The sequence below is a fragment of the Aulonocara stuartgranti genome (assembly GCF_965226115.1).
Source record: "Aulonocara stuartgranti genome assembly, chromosome: 17".
Lineage (NCBI taxonomy): Eukaryota > Metazoa > Chordata > Actinopteri > Cichliformes > Cichlidae > Aulonocara > Aulonocara stuartgranti.
In genome coordinates this window covers 30,246,857-30,261,985 of record NC_138953.1, presented here as the reverse complement: position 1 = coordinate 30,261,985, position 15,129 = coordinate 30,246,857, and the positions used below count along the sequence as shown (strand labels likewise).

Below are 15,129 nucleotides of genomic sequence, written 5' to 3'. Positions count from 1 at the left end.
ACCCAGAAAGCTTCATCATCAGATTTTCTACACTACAATGTGAGCGAGTGTAATGGTGTGTGAAACTAAAATGAAATTGACATCGCTGATGGTAAGTATATGCTCAAGTGCACTTTAATGCCTGCTGAATACACTGAAGAAAACAAAGCTTATACTTCCAGCGATTGCATGGTTAATGCTTCCCACACTTATTTCTTCGTACAGAAGGTAGTTCATTCTGGAATTCCAGTTTGAAATATACTTGTTTGACTGACAATAAAATAAGAACTGCAAACTACATGTGGGGTTTATGAGTGGCAAGGTGTCTTTTCAGATTCCCCTGCTGCGAGAATTCTCTCTCGCAGTTTGGACACTTGAATGGTTTCACCCCATTGTGGCTGAGTGTGTGTCTCTTTAGGCAGTTTAACGTAAGGAAACGCTTGGGGCATTCAGAGCACAGGTATGGGCGCTCCCCTGTATGAGAGCGCATGTGGACATTTAGGTGACTTTTGCTGGAGAAACCCTTCCCGCACTGGACGCAGGTGTAGGGCGTCTCCCCCGTGTGAGACCGAGTGTGCATCAGCAGCTCGCCCGAAGACAAGAAGGATTTCCCGCAAGTGGTGCAGAGGTAGTTTTTCTCCCCTCTGTGCATCTGCATGTGTCTCGTGATGCCAGCTTTGCTGAACCATTTCCCGCAGATGTTGCACAAGTTGGTGGGACCGTTGTGCAGGCGTTCATGCTGCTTGAGTGAATACCTGCACAGGAATCCCTTGTTGCACTGGTTACAGATGAATATTCGTCCTCTCTTATGAAGCCTCTGGTGCTGATAAAAGCCTGATGGGCTGGTGAATCCTTTCTCGCACTGGCTGCAGCGGTAGGGGAAGCTGTGGAGCTTCATGTGAGCCTTCAATTGATTTGGATGTTCAAAGAACTTTTCACACATCGGACATTTGGTTTCTTTCTCTGTGAAGTTTTTGTTCACAGGTCGCGTGCTCAGAAACCTTCTGTCTTCCTGCTTGGGCTCTTTCCATCTACGCTTTTCCTTATTTTCTACATTGTCATTTTTCTGCTTGCATTCCCAGTTTTTAGCCACACTTTTTGGTTCGGTTTTCCTCCGTTTGTCTGAGTCACCTTTTACTTGATTTTTCACAGCATTCTGACGTATCTTCTTCCTGACTTTTTTCCCAGAAAAGTTTGTGTGAATAGAAGCGGTTATCTGGTGCTCACTCTGGATGTGCTCCTGGACTTTTCTCTTTATGCGATGTGTGAATGAGCACTGAGGGCAGATGAATAAACAAGAGAAAGGACCTGAAAACAGTACAAAGCACAGCAAGTCAGAGAGATAAGACTAACTGATTCAAGAGTAATATTGGTCTCCTACTTTTTTTTCTGACCTGGTTTCTTTTTTGGCAGCCAATCATTTGCCGTGACATCAAAGCTTTGACTTGATTCTTCTTCTAAGCCCTCCAGTGATGGTGTTTGTTCTTCACTGTCATGATCTTCCTGACTATAAGCCTCAGTGAACCCCTCTGCGACAGTTTGAGAAGGGAGGGCTAGTGTGGACAAAATGACATCGTCCTCACTGCTTGACCGTGCTGTCAGAGAAGAAAGCCCGATAATATTACACATTACTCACTCATTTATAATACTTCATTAAAAAAAAAAGAAAAAAGGTTCCCACCTGAACTTAGAGTCCCCGTCTGTCTGTGATGATGCAGCAGGGTCTTCAAACTGAAGGGTTCAGACAGATGGAGTCCAATTTCTTCTGATACAGGTGTTTCATTGAGCCAAGCTGCTGTCTGAGATGGAAAGAAAAGACCACAGAAATGCAGGTTGTAAGAGAACAAAAAATCTTAGAGGTTACAAATTTTGATCTCGTGCTGCAAATTACTTTTGTAGTACTGCTGGAGTACCTGCTGCAGGTCTGGTACTGGCAGCAGCTCTTCAAGTCTGGACAGAAAGATGGACACAAGCTGCTGGATCCTTTGGTTATAGATGGAGCCGTAGTTGGCAGGAAAAACCTCCTAAAGAAATCATATCTGAACTATAGGTTCATCTACTTGATGAGAAGCATAGATTATAGGTTATACATTTAATACAACATGTAAATTATGGTACTGTGTGCAGAAAACGAAAAAAACAGATTGTGGCTACCTTGTGACTGATAAGTTAGAACCATATGAGCCACTGATTGTAGCTAAATCAGAGGCTTCAAAACTTATGACTTGTGAATTTTTCAGAAACCAACTTACCTGAAAAAAGAACTCCTTCTCAAAAGGAACATTCAAAATGTTCTGAACCAGGCTAGCAAAGTTGCTGTATGATGTCTTCAATATATCAGAACTGGCCTGTCAAAAAGAAGACACACAATACAGGAAAAAGGTTTTTTTCTGTATTTTTAATCTATTTTTTCCTAAAGCTCATTGTTTGTCTAATTTTTTGTTTGCTTGCTTGTTTGTCTTTTTAAATTTGGTGATGAAACAGCTCTGAATTGTCTTTAAAAACACCCACCATCTCCTGATTAGAGCTCAGCTCAACACTGCAGGTGTGGACTTTATCTAGTTGACTCTGGATCATCTGCAGGTTGGATACACCATCACCTCGACACAGCTCAAGAACCAGCTGCAAAAAAAAAAGATCACGACATACTGTGGAAAAAAAACGACTGCCACTATGAGCAGAAGCACAATATTTAGGCATGTAATAACAAGCAACACAAAACACTTCAACTTCGAAAGCAAGAAAAATGTAATGAATGAAATGATGAATAACAGAACTCGTGCCTTACATTAAGTGCTATGAAAAAGTATTTGCCACCCTCCTGAGATCAGATTTTTGTCTGGTTCTCACACTTACATCAAACAAGTTGCAATATTAGACGAAAATAAGCTGAATAAATAACCTAAAAAAAAAAAAACTTTCAGGGCATGACCCGATAGCTGGACATTCTCCTTTAGGATTTTCTAGAATAGAGCAGAATTCATGGTTCCACCAATTATAGCAAGTCATCCTGTCCTGAAACAACAAAGTAGCTTCAGACTGTCACACTACCACTTCCATGTTTTACTGTTGGTATGATGTTTTTTTTAAAGAAATGCTGTGTTACTTTTATCCCAGATGTAACAAGACTGTTTTGCAACCACCTGGATGAGTTGTCGATGTACTCTTGGAGCACTTTTGGTAGGTTGGCCACACCTGGGAACGTTCACTAATGTTCCAAGTAGTTCAATTAACTACCAAAGCCTTTTAAATGTGGTGAAAATGTAAATTGTGGTTAACAACAATATTCAAAACCTACCATATATATTATTACTTAGACATGCACTAGCACATTAAGGTGAAGGCAGGAAAAAGACCCTCTGAGGGGCCACATAGATAAGTACTACATTAGTATAGGTTATTAATTCCTCATCTCAGCTTCACTGACATTAAAATGTATTTACATTTGGGACTAATCCCTTACCCTTGCTCTCAGGCCCAGGATGAGCTGAGCCTTCTGGGTGGGACTGAGCAGCTCTGGGACCATCTCTGTTGCCAAACTGATGAAGTCCGCCAGCTTGTCATACTGCATCACTTTGAGCTGCTGCGCTACCTGCCACACGAAGGCAGACATGAGTCTCACTGGAGGGACAAGGAGACGCAGAGAGGCTGGAGGAAGAACACGGTCTGCCGAAGACACTGGAAACAAAGGTTTTGGAGTGAAAGCACCACATAATTTAACTAGAAACTGCAATTAACAGGTTACAGCTATACGAATAGAGAGAATTAGCAACGTTAGCTTAACAGCCTAATTGTTTTAAGAAGGCTTCTCTGAGCTAAAGAAAATAAATAAACCTACTAGCAAACAAACGCGCAACATCGCACAAACCTTCGCTTTTCCACGCCATTTTCGTATTTTATATATTTCTATAAAATTGACTGATTATTACTTCTGCAGACATCCTAATAAACACGGAAATAACCTCTAGGTAAAGCGGATGTTATGACGATATCGTGCCTTCAAAATAAAAGCAGACAGCGAGAGGACAGTTTTAGCTCAAATGTGGTTCGCGTTTACTTTTTTCTAATAGACTAGAAAAGAAAAGAAAAATCATATTTTTTTCCATATGCTATTTTTTGCCCTTTTTTGTCTCTAGTGTTGCATTCATACATGTTTACTTACAATTGGGCTTTTATTTTTGTACTTATTGATAATGTAACCGTTGTTTCCAATTAATAAAATCCCAACTCAGTCTTTTAAATCAGTGCTTGGACCCTGTTAATATCAGGGAACATTTAGTGCAAAAACAAAAACAAAACAAAACAAAAACACACACAACAAAAAAAAAAACACAGTGGAGAAAAAATGGGAACACCCAGTTTTTACACACCCTGCTACTATCAACCAGGGTCGGCGGGCAGCTGGGAACTCGTTACCTTACTGTTATGTGTCAGCATGTCAGCAAATCAGTCGTCGTCATCATGCTGAGAGGTGTTCGGTTTAACTTTAGGAAACACCTTTTCCCAGCTTTTGGCTCTTTTTGCGCGCAAACTTGAATAAAGACGCTCACCTGTCGCCATGGCACGAACAAGCAGAGGCGCACCTAGATCTGACGAGGAGTTTACGTTTGTCAGCCCAGCTGTGAAGTACCTGCTGTTCATATTTAATTTTATATTTTGGGTAAGTAATCGCGCGCTATTATAAAAGCATTGACTGACTGATCTCTGCGTGTGGTGACCTTCATTTTAGGAACTCTGTGTGCTGGTTAATCATTTGTCTTTGGAGCTTCCAGGGGACGTTTGACTAACAAATAGTTCAAAGACGTTTATCCTGTGATTTCAGTTATGCCAACCATGTAAGGCATCACTTCCTTGTCAGCGGAACACTTTGCTGCTTTGTTTCACTTAGTTGTTCTTTAACTTTGGTGTTCAGAGTGAAACTGAGGGAAAGAGTAGAAGGGAGAAGGAAGTATGGGTCTCACTCACAAAGGCATACACACAAACAAATACACCAGGTGTTCTCAGCTCAGTGTTTAAACATTGACTAAGTTTTATTCTCACTTTGAAAATCAGGATTGGATTTGGTCACCTCAGTCAGTGCTGTGGTTTGTTTCAGCCACCAGAAAATGTGAACACAAAGGAGTTTTCCCAGTTTCACTGATTTCCTTTTTTGTTACATACTCAATGCCAAGCAAACTTTCAGGGTCAATGTGCTCATGGGGCCACACATTTGTTTAATGTCCCCACCTCACATCTGTTTCCTGACAGAGGTTGTCCCCTGTGCCAGGTTGTGCAGGTGGTGATACATCTCTATTTCAACAAATGACTGAATAACATCATTCAAATTAAAATTCCGCAAATTATGTAAAACTGCGAAGCTCAGAAGGTTGGTTGTAAACAAAACGTTCCCATCAGTGGGTTGCGGTGTCAGGTGACCGTGGGCCAGAACTTAAGGAGATTTCTTACAGCATTTTTAGAGTTGATCTCTTGTTGCAGATTTAACCAGCTGAGGTTTAGATCCATGTGAGGAGACTAACCCTTTTTCAGGAAAATTAGAATGCTTAAACCAAGATCTGACATGAAGTTTTAGTGTTTTTCTTATGTCCTTGCTCAGTGTTTGTAGTGTTTCCTTTGCACATTCTATTATATTTGTAATTGTTTCATTTTTTGCATGGTTTTTTTTTTTTTTTTTGTGCATAAGTGTGTCAGCAGTATTGAGGCAGTGCTCGTGTACAAACAGGATAAGTCTGTAAAAACTTGTATGGAATGTGTTGTCATTTCTGCTCCCTCCAGCTACAGTGAGTCTCGTAGTGCGCGCCGCTTCTTTTCATGGCAATTACTGACTCGTATGCAGACATGAATTACCTTCCTAATATCACCCCTGTGGGTTTTTTTTCCCTTTTTTTCCCTTTGACTGTGAAACTAAACCCTTCCAAAAAGACAAACCTGACCTCTCTCTCCCACCACATTAAGGCGCAGTGTCTGCAGTAACTCGATCTATGTCATTCAGGCTGGGAAGAGTATTTACTATTATTCTATTGAGACTGAGAAAGCAGTGCAGAGTGAAAGAGCCTTTATTTTTTTTAATGAAGTCTGCAGGTTGCTGTAGGTTAATATAGTCAGATTAAAGCAGAGAGACTGGAAGAATCTCCTAGTTTTAACAACCAATTGTTGGTGATGCAGTTTAACACTGATTCAGAGTGAATGTTTCTGGAAAATCATCAGTGCAGCCTTATCGGTGACTCATGTGTAGCCACTGCACATTTTTCTTATTATTGTAATTGAGTGTTCTGGAAAGATGATGATGCACCCTGTACAAGCAGAAACATAAGAGAAATATTTCTTCATATTCCCCTCGAGTGCATATTACACTTCACTTCTAATTTTTTTTTTAATTGCCCCAAGGATAAAGAAATCTTGGGTAATCTTTTTTTCTATGTGTTTGTTCTCAGATAATTTCTCTGGTGTTGGTGTTAATCGGAGTGTATGCCCGCATTGTGAAACACGCAGGTAAAACAATTCTCTATTTATGAAGCATACAGTCTTTTTTAATAACACAGTGGGAGTCCCATCACATATAGGTAGAGTGCTTTTGTTTCTGTAAGGCTTTGTTAGTCCACTTTTTCACTAAAAACATTGAATTATATTTCCAGAAATGTTTCCCAGCCTGCCCTGTCTGTCTGTGTTATCCTTTGAGTGTCTTCTCTCTCCCCTTCTGCTTTAGAAACAGCGCTCGCATGTCTCGCTGTGGACCCCGCTGTAATGCTGTTGATTGTGGGGGTCCTCATGTTCATCATCACCTTCTGCGGTTGTGTGGGGTCCCTCCGAGAAAACCTCTGCCTCTTGCAAACTGTGAGGAAGAAGAATTTAATGGATTTTAAAGTTTTTATTATATCTTTAAGGGTCCAAATGCACAATCTTTTAAGATCATTGGTTATATTTGTGCTATCTATGCCAAGCAAACAGGTTACACTAGGAAACCATTAAAATATTTTGCTTCTAGAGTTCACTAGTTGTTCTCTGCTTTCTTGCTTAATCTGCACATTTTTTATTTTACAAGTGAGGCGCTCATAAGCAACAGCTTCATGGAGACACAGGAGGAGGTTTAAATTACAATGTGGTAACGACTGCTCTTTTTCCCTCCTCCCAGTTCTGTATCTGTCTGATCGTGATCTTCATCCTGCAGCTGACTGCTGGTGTCCTGGGCTTCATCTTTTCAGATAAGGTAATCGAACAATATGGACTGTTCTATCAATCAGAATAATGTAAACACAAATGTATTTCAGTTCTCTGTATTCTCAACTCTTTCAAAACTTAAATAGGTTTCTTTTGTTGCTCATTCTATAATAAATAACTTTGGGTGTAATAGTCTTTTGGGGGGCTCTTTATCATTTGATGATTTTTATACAGTTTTGTTTTATGTTTATACAGAATATCAGCACTAGTCATATGAGAGGTTATACAGTAGCTTCACATTAATATAAAACCTTGAAAAGCACGCTCCAAACTGGTGCTTAAGACTACTTCTTTTGCCTATTAATGATGTTGCACATGATATTAATTTTCTTTTAATTAAAAAAAAACCCAACAAACAAACAACGACAACAAATAAAAGTCATTTTAGCTCATCACTAGTTGGTTGCTGTGCAACATGATTATATAATATATTGTATCGTGTATAACTAAGCTTTTGTGGATATAAATTTGACGTGATTGTCGTGAAATAAAAATAGATTGCTTTAAAAACAGGCCATTATTTCCCATTGCTAGGAAGATGCTTAGTTACCTAAATGAAGTTTTTGGATAGAAAGGAGATGTTATTGTTGTAAGATTTAAATGTTGTTTTCAATTTTATCTCACAACTTAGACATTCACATTACTCACACTCTCATAACACGTACATATAGGATCTTGGGGGTGGGCACGCTACACGGACTCCAAATTGCCATCAGGGTGTACACCTCACCCCTGGCGTCGTTGCTCACCTCTCAATTTTAAATACACGTAGACATTGAGGGCTATCAGGAGGGGCTGTGCGCTTACCTGCTGCTCTCTGGCAGGTAGCTCCATGTCCTCCTGGGTTTTAAATGCACCTTAGAACACACATGCATCAACACTACATATGAGCGGGCAGAGGGAGGTTTGGAGTCTTCTCACACCCCCGTTCTCTGTGGCCTGCTGGAGCGGGGGGGCTGGGAGGAGGAGTTGGCCGTCCGACTGGGGTCTGGAATGTGGGGCCTCCCTGCTGCTGCGGAGTCGGGGTGGTCTGCATCTCCCCACTGCAGGGAAAAGGGTAACACCACCTGGGTCTGGGTGCAGTTTCCAGCTCAAGGGGTACCTAGACCTGGGGCTTAGAGTACGCTTGGGGAGTGTGATTGTGTGTACAGTGTCTCTTTGTGTTTGTCTCCACGTTGGGTGAGTGTTGAGTAATTGCATATGAGAGCATGAGGGTGGGAATGGATGTTTGTATCTGTGTGTGCCTGTTTGTCTGTGTCCATATGTCAGGTTGGGTATCAGGCGCCACCTCTCTGGGGACATCCCAGGCCCTCCAAGGTATGGAGGCCTATCTCCCCCCACCACCACTTCCCCTGCCAGTGGCAGACACCCTCAGACATCGGTGCGTTGGTGGGTCTTTGTGTCCGGGGATGGGAGTCCAGGTACACACCGGCTCACTCCTTGGTGGCTGCTTATCGGGCCCTGGAGCCTGGGGCTCGCTCGGGCCACTTCGGGGGTGGGGTGCCCTCGGCCTCTCAGCCTGGGGCTTGGTCACTCAGGCACGGCTGGCTGCCGGCGGAGCTCCCGGGCACGTCACTGCAACCCCCCCTGGCTTATGCTCTACGGCTGCTGAGTGACCCCTCATCTGGGACTCTCCTCAGCTCTTTCTGGGACAGTGGCGCGGCTGCCCCTCTGTTGGTCTTCCTTGGTCTCTTGTGTTCTGGGGGCCTCTGGATGTCTGGAGTTTTGATCTCCTCCATACCTGCTTCATGCCCTGGAGGACGGGGCTGTGGCTCCCCACACCCTCTAAGAGATCATTACATGTAGGAACCTTTTAAAAACAAACGCGTTCATGCTCACAGGTGTACACACGGGTGCTCACACACACAAACTACACTCTTTTTGGCTCCTACCTTAAAGCACACTGTGCGCTGTCGATCTTACGTGCTGCACAATAATGTTTAATATTTAGTATTTACTGTTATATTCCCATATATCATCATGATGTTGTTTATCCCTTGTTAAATGCTTGTTTTCTTTTTTCTTTCTCAACGAGTGATCCAGGTGATTGATTTATGTATTTTTGTCTGCTTATTTTGTTGGGTTTTGTTTTTTGCCCTTTATCCCCGTCCCTCTTCTCCGCTGTTTTTTTCCCCTCTTTCTTTCTCCCTTTTCTTTTCCTCATTCAAGTCTGTCCCGTATCTAGAAAGTGAAAATAAAAAATAAAATAAACAATAAAAGGTGAATCAAATGGACCATTACGGCAAGGCTGGGACAGTCCATTTGGTAAAGTAAATCCATTGGGCATCTTTCTTCGCCTTTAGACAATAATTCTGATGGCAAAAGAGCCAAACGGGACAGGCAAAAAAAAAAAAAAAAAAGATTTAAATATAGGATGATTTTAAAAAGGTTTAGGTTGCTAGGCAACATGATGACGTTACAAAATCTGACGGAGATGAAACTCTTCAAGGCCCTAACATGTACATGTGTGCCACGTTTGGTTGCTCCAAACTCCTGATCTTGTCAGAGTTGGCAGCCAACGAAGCAAACAACACACACAGGGAGAGAGGTTGTGTATTATAAGATGAGAGCGCCCTCTGCTGCACGTTGTCCATATTAATCTAGATTTATTTCATTGTTTTATTTACTTTTTTTATCCATAAAATACTTTTTCATTTTTCTTTCAAGGCAAGAGGTAAAGTGACCGAGGTGATCAACAATGCCATTGTCCACTACAGAGATGATATTGATCTGCAAAACCTTATTGATTTTGGTCAGGAAGAGGTAAGGATTTAGCCTGAAGGTGGAATTGTTGGGGTGATGGCAGCCTTTTAGGTGGCTACTCCATCTTCTGATCTCTTCTGTCTCATCAGTTTGACTGCTGTGGTGCTTTGAGGTACTTGGACTGGTCACAGAACATGTATTTCAACTGCAGCAAGGACAACCCCAGCCGAGAACGCTGCTCTGTCCCCTTTTCCTGCTGTATATTAAGAAATGACACGGTGAACTTGCTTTTAAGAATATGCTGATACTGATTTTTGTGGTTCATTTTTGTTGTTTTTCATGTGTTTTAACTGTGTGCTCGTTTGCGGGCAGGTAATCAACACCATGTGCGGTCACAACATTCAGGAATTGGATTACATCGAGGCTGGAAACCGCATTCACACCAATGGCTGCATAGACAAAATAGTTGATTGGATCCACAGCAACCTGTTCTTACTAGGAGGCATTGCGCTGGGACTGGCTATACCACAGGTAGAGGATTACATACCAACACTCACACAGCTTCTAATAGAAGAGACACATGTTCAACCTTCTGTCATGTTTTCTGGTTTGCAGCTGGCTGGAATGCTTTTGTCTCAGATTCTGATGAACCAGATCAAAGACCAGATCGAGCTGCAGAACTACAACCAGAAACACAGCTCTGACCCGTGGAGCTGATCCAGGAGACACCAAAGTCTGATGAGGAGAACAGGAAGCATGTAGACACCAGCATAATCGGGGTTGATTGGTAGAACTAAACCAATAGAGTCCTTTGAGCCTGTTATGATTCTTGGACAAAGGACACACGGACAGACCAAATGCTGACTTTTGAAAGGGTTACTTTAAAAGCAAACTTTATACCCAAGCAAGGGCAGAAGGTATATTTGGTGCTCAGGATGTTACGTTTTAGTGAGGAGATGCAGTCGAAAATATCTACAAGAATTAAAAAAAATTTATTTTGTGTTATTTTATTACAAAAGTTTTTTAAAAAAACTTTTTTAAAAAGCAAAAAGCATAATTTTACCATCAGTGAGGTGGCTCTGATTTTTTCAATGTGCTGAAAATTACTGTAAATCACATATTGTTTAATGTCATCCTTTAGAACTGTGTCTGTCACTCAAGTTCAGCATACTTAAAATATGTCTTGAGACAAGGCCAAGCCAATGCATACAGACCATTTTGTGAATAGTTTCTTCCTCTTTCGCAAGCTTGTATTACCTCAATGCTCCAGAACCTCCCCCACCCCATGAACATGTTACAAAGTTAAAGCAATAACATACAGTATGATAAACAGGTTTCGTTCGACAACAACCGCAAGCAAATGTTTACACTGCTGCGCTGACCTTTCACAATCATGCTGCCATGTTGGCCTGCTCAATTGTTCTGCCAAGACCTCACACTGCACATGATGTCATCGCCTCCTTTCATTTTGGCCAGCTGACTGCCTGCATGGCTGTGGAGACGCGGGATTTTCTTGTAGGGTGTATATTGAAATACGTTGCCATTGCAAATAAATGTTTGCCAAACCACACAGTTCATATTCTTGTGTTTGGACTGAACTAGTTTAAATTCTGAATCCTTCTTGCTCTCACTTTATTTTAAAACTAAAATATAGAAGAATTCTTTTAAAAAGAGGAAAACAAATGTCTGGAGTGCTGTTGAATCACCCTCTTGAAGTAGTTATTCGTACAAGCCAGTTTGTACTTTGTGACCCGTCACTGTGCAGACTGACCTCCCCTGACTGAGGGGGGAAAATATTTATTCACTCTGAAAGCAAAGCAAAGTCTGGTTCTATTGAAATGTTTTGTCAGGATTAGCTTCAGCCTAGTCATAAATGTTTACTGCTTCATGAAGCTGTAAATTTACAGTACTGTGCAAAAATCTTGAGCTACCCTTTTTTTTTTCTTTTTGGTATATTGCTTGGAAAATTGGAAAGGTGTAGCAGTGACTTATCGACACACATGGAAATACAGTATATAAGGCAATTCTAATGAGCTTGCGAGTCAGTATTTGGTATCACTGACTTCATTCTTCAACACAACCTCTATTAAACAAGCTTTCCTATAATTTCTCGAAGTATTCTTCAGGAATAATTCTCCAGGCTTCTTGAAGGGCATTCAAGTCAAGGCAATGGTTGTCTGTCCCTGTGTGTTGGCCTTGCGACAGACTGGCGACATGTCCAGGGTGTACCCCGCCTCTCACCCTATGACAGCTGGGATAGGCTCCTGTGAACCTGAAAAAGGATAAGCGGAAGCGAATGGATGGATGGAATTTTGAGGTGCAGATTCTGGGGGTAGGCAACTCCAGGCCTCGAGTGCCGGTATCCTGCAGGTTTTAGATCTCACCCTGGGTCAACACACCTGAATCAAATGATAAGTTCATTACCAGGCCTCTGGAGAACTTCAAGACATGTTGAGGAGGTAATTTAGCCATTTAAATCAGCTGTGTTGGATCAAGGACATCTAAAACCTGCAGGACACCGGCACTCGAGGCCTGGAGTTGCCTACCCCTGGTCTAGTCCATGAGTCAAAGTGTTCTAGTTGATATTGCATGCACAACTGGAATCTGAGGTTACATTTCCAGGTACATAATTCCATCAATGTTGACACAATCTCCAACACCACTGGCTGAAATGCAGTCCAAACCATGACACAGCCTCCACTGTGTTTTACAGATCCCAGTAGACTACTGGACCTCTCTCCTGACCTCCATACATATTGATAATGATTTGAACCAAAAATTTCAAATTTTGATTTAACCCTCCCAAGGACCTGTTTCCTCTGATTTTTCAGTCTGATGTTTAATTTGGCAGACCTCAGCCTTTCTTTACTTCTTTTTTTCTATTTCCTCTGTTCCTTAAGGACATGGCTTTCAGGTACTGTTCATCTGTTCTAGATATTTTTTAGCCCACCTGTTCAGTTTTCTCAAAATGTTTCAGTTTTCAGCTAATTGCTCTTTGGGAATCACCTTGTTGGGGCAGAAATACTATTTTATCCCTGTAAACTGTGTTATTGTTGCCATTTTTATAGATATAGATTCTGACAGGCTACTATGAATAAAGTGTCTAAAGATCCTATTTGAATTTTGGTCTTTACCAAGTTGTCTGTTAAATGTAAACACATTTTGAGTTAGGGGAGTTTAGGGGGTTAAATCAGTGGTAAGTGGTTTAACAAACAACAAGTCCTCTGAAAATGGTAAGGTACAAGGAGCGAACTCCTTGGAAGCAAAGAAAATGAAAATGGGGAGTGGCTCGAGACTTTTACACAGTACTGTACATATTCATTAAAAAGAAATGACACAAATCCTGTTCCCTAACTGGAAGAGTTAACTGGCACAATTTTTACTTCTTACCCAGGGAGCTTTGCGTGGCCAGAAGTCTAATGTAACTGTGAAGAAGCAAACACCAACATGACCTCTTATCTCCACCCCATTTCTCTCCCTGGCAAATGAAAACCTCTGAGGAGATCTCAACTTCAAACCTGATGCCTGTGATGTTTAGGAGCGCACACAGTCCTATGTTTGTAGCAGCCTTTTTTTTTTTCTCCCAATTTAAACATGACATGTCTTTGTGAGTTTAACTCCCCTCTTAGATTCTCACTTCATTAGCACTTTTCAGAGACCTGAAATTATGTAATTATGCAGAATAAACTGATGACAAAGTGACAGTTCAAACCGCAGTATATCGCTCCGTAGGTGTCCCTTATTCTAGTCAGTGAATCAGTGTGTACATGAGAGTTGGAGTGAGTGTGTGTTGGCCTGGGCTCCAGTGCTCTGTGTGTGGTCCCCGCTCCTCTGACTCACTGAGGCAGCCGTGTTACTGTAGGTTTTAAAGAGGCCCAGACGTGCATTACACACACACACACACACACACACACACACACACACACACACACACACACACACACACACATATTCAGGACAGAGCAGAGCTAACCCAGATTCACTGCGAACACAAAGCATCAGCAGTCATCCAAATACCACAAGTGCACTCTCCAATTAGAGCAATATCAACAACATGGTGGAGTTTTGACATTTTAGGTATGTGCTTTTTCTGGTATCCCGCCATAGTCAAAAGAAAAGAACGATAAGTGGATGAGCCTAAAATAATTTGACTGTGTGAGTTCTGTCCGTGTGTTTGTGTTTTTATTAACAGTATAGCCACCTTAACCAGAAAAGAGGAAGTTCAGACCATTATGAGTGTCCCAAAGGAAACTAATTTTGAGTTGTGCCCCTCCCTCTCTCTCCCATACACAGATATTCCGATGTCATAATCGCTAAGCCTTCATGTAAACAAATAATAATCCCACACGATTAATAATAAAGGTTGTGGCTGGTGAGCACCGTAAGACATTTTATTTTCACTTGAAAGTCTTATGTAATGCCTGCACATGTACATTCCAGTGCAAGGAGTGTTTACTCTGCATAACTGTGACCAAAAAACAAATGTCATCAGCACAGATCAGCCTGCACGTACACTTTCTGTACATCCAACGTTCTCCATGTGTGACCTGCAGGTAAGTGGCTGCTCTAGAAAGCATTTTAAGCACCCACTGTTCTTCATTTCATCCACAGTTCATGTTATAATATAAAAACAAACGGTTGTATTACCAATATACATACTTTGAAGAGATGCATTACAAATGCTGGACATGCTGATGTTCTACACTTACACTCTGTGATCAGAACTTTGAGAAACCCTGATTTCTATTCCACTGTTAACACTGTTGTTGCAAAATGCATAGAAATACCATACCCATACATATTTCTTATTATTTCTATTTGTGTATCCTATTAGCTTGTGATTTCGTACCTATTCAAAGATAATGAAAAAGCTCATAACAGAATTATGCAGGGGCTGTTGTATATGCAATGTAATTAAAATTGCTCTGAAAATGTCTGAGGGTCACCTGGGATCCTACATGGGGATGAAAGAATGCAAATATTTCATCTTTACTCCCTTCACATTGTCAATAAGAATAAATTACAAAACCCTTCTCACATGAGAGTTAACCTGTCAGACCGGAGAGTCGGTGCTGTTTTGGGGTGGTGGTCCTCGAGATGAGAAACTCTGAGAAGGTCTGCCATAAGGCACATTCTTCTACTTGCAGAGGGGGATGGGAAGGGAGGTTTTGTTGCCCTGGCTTTCCCCCACCATGTGCATACCAGAGATACAAAAAAAAAAAACCCCAACAA

General features: G+C 41.5%; 2 protein-coding genes across 9 annotated transcripts; one reads left to right on the top strand and one right to left on the bottom strand.

The window, feature by feature from the left end:
- Positions 1-96: 96 nt before the first annotated feature.
- On the bottom strand, positions 97-4,864 carry LOC309692068 (uncharacterized protein). Of its 6 annotated transcripts, none has more exons than XM_082510246.1 (8): positions 4,678-4,864; positions 3,443-3,657; positions 2,491-2,601; positions 2,232-2,327; positions 1,893-2,003; positions 1,661-1,778; positions 1,374-1,574; positions 97-1,287 (listed from the first exon to the last, which is right to left on the bottom strand). In XM_082510246.1, coding segments are annotated over exons 1-8 (1,866 nt in total). In that variant the 5' UTR covers positions 4,679-4,864; the 3' UTR covers positions 97-274. The 6 variants fall into 6 exon arrangements, with proteins under 6 accessions (XP_082366372.1, XP_082366369.1, XP_082366370.1 ...); XM_082510243.1 differs by lacking the exon at positions 4,678-4,864 and adding an exon at positions 3,818-4,233; XM_082510244.1 differs by lacking the exon at positions 4,678-4,864 and adding an exon at positions 3,818-4,233 and having other exon boundaries at positions 1,893-2,000.
- tspan33a (tetraspanin 33a) lies at positions 3,584-11,465 on the top strand. Of its 3 annotated transcripts, none has more exons than XM_082510251.1 (8): positions 3,584-3,669; positions 6,411-6,468; positions 6,683-6,810; positions 7,109-7,183; positions 9,862-9,957; positions 10,047-10,175; positions 10,270-10,428; positions 10,513-11,465. In XM_082510251.1, the coding sequence occupies exons 3-8, from the start codon at positions 6,721-6,723 to the stop codon at positions 10,612-10,614; spliced, it is 651 nt and encodes a 216-aa protein (XP_082366377.1). In that variant the 5' UTR covers positions 3,584-3,669; positions 6,411-6,468; positions 6,683-6,720; the 3' UTR covers positions 10,615-11,465. The 3 variants fall into 3 exon arrangements, with proteins under 3 accessions (XP_082366377.1, XP_082366376.1, XP_082366375.1); XM_082510249.1 differs by lacking the exon at positions 3,584-3,669 and adding an exon at positions 4,358-4,639; XM_082510250.1 differs by lacking the exons at positions 3,584-3,669; positions 10,047-10,175 and adding an exon at positions 4,355-4,639.
- The last annotated feature ends 3,664 nt before the right edge of the window (positions 11,466-15,129 follow it).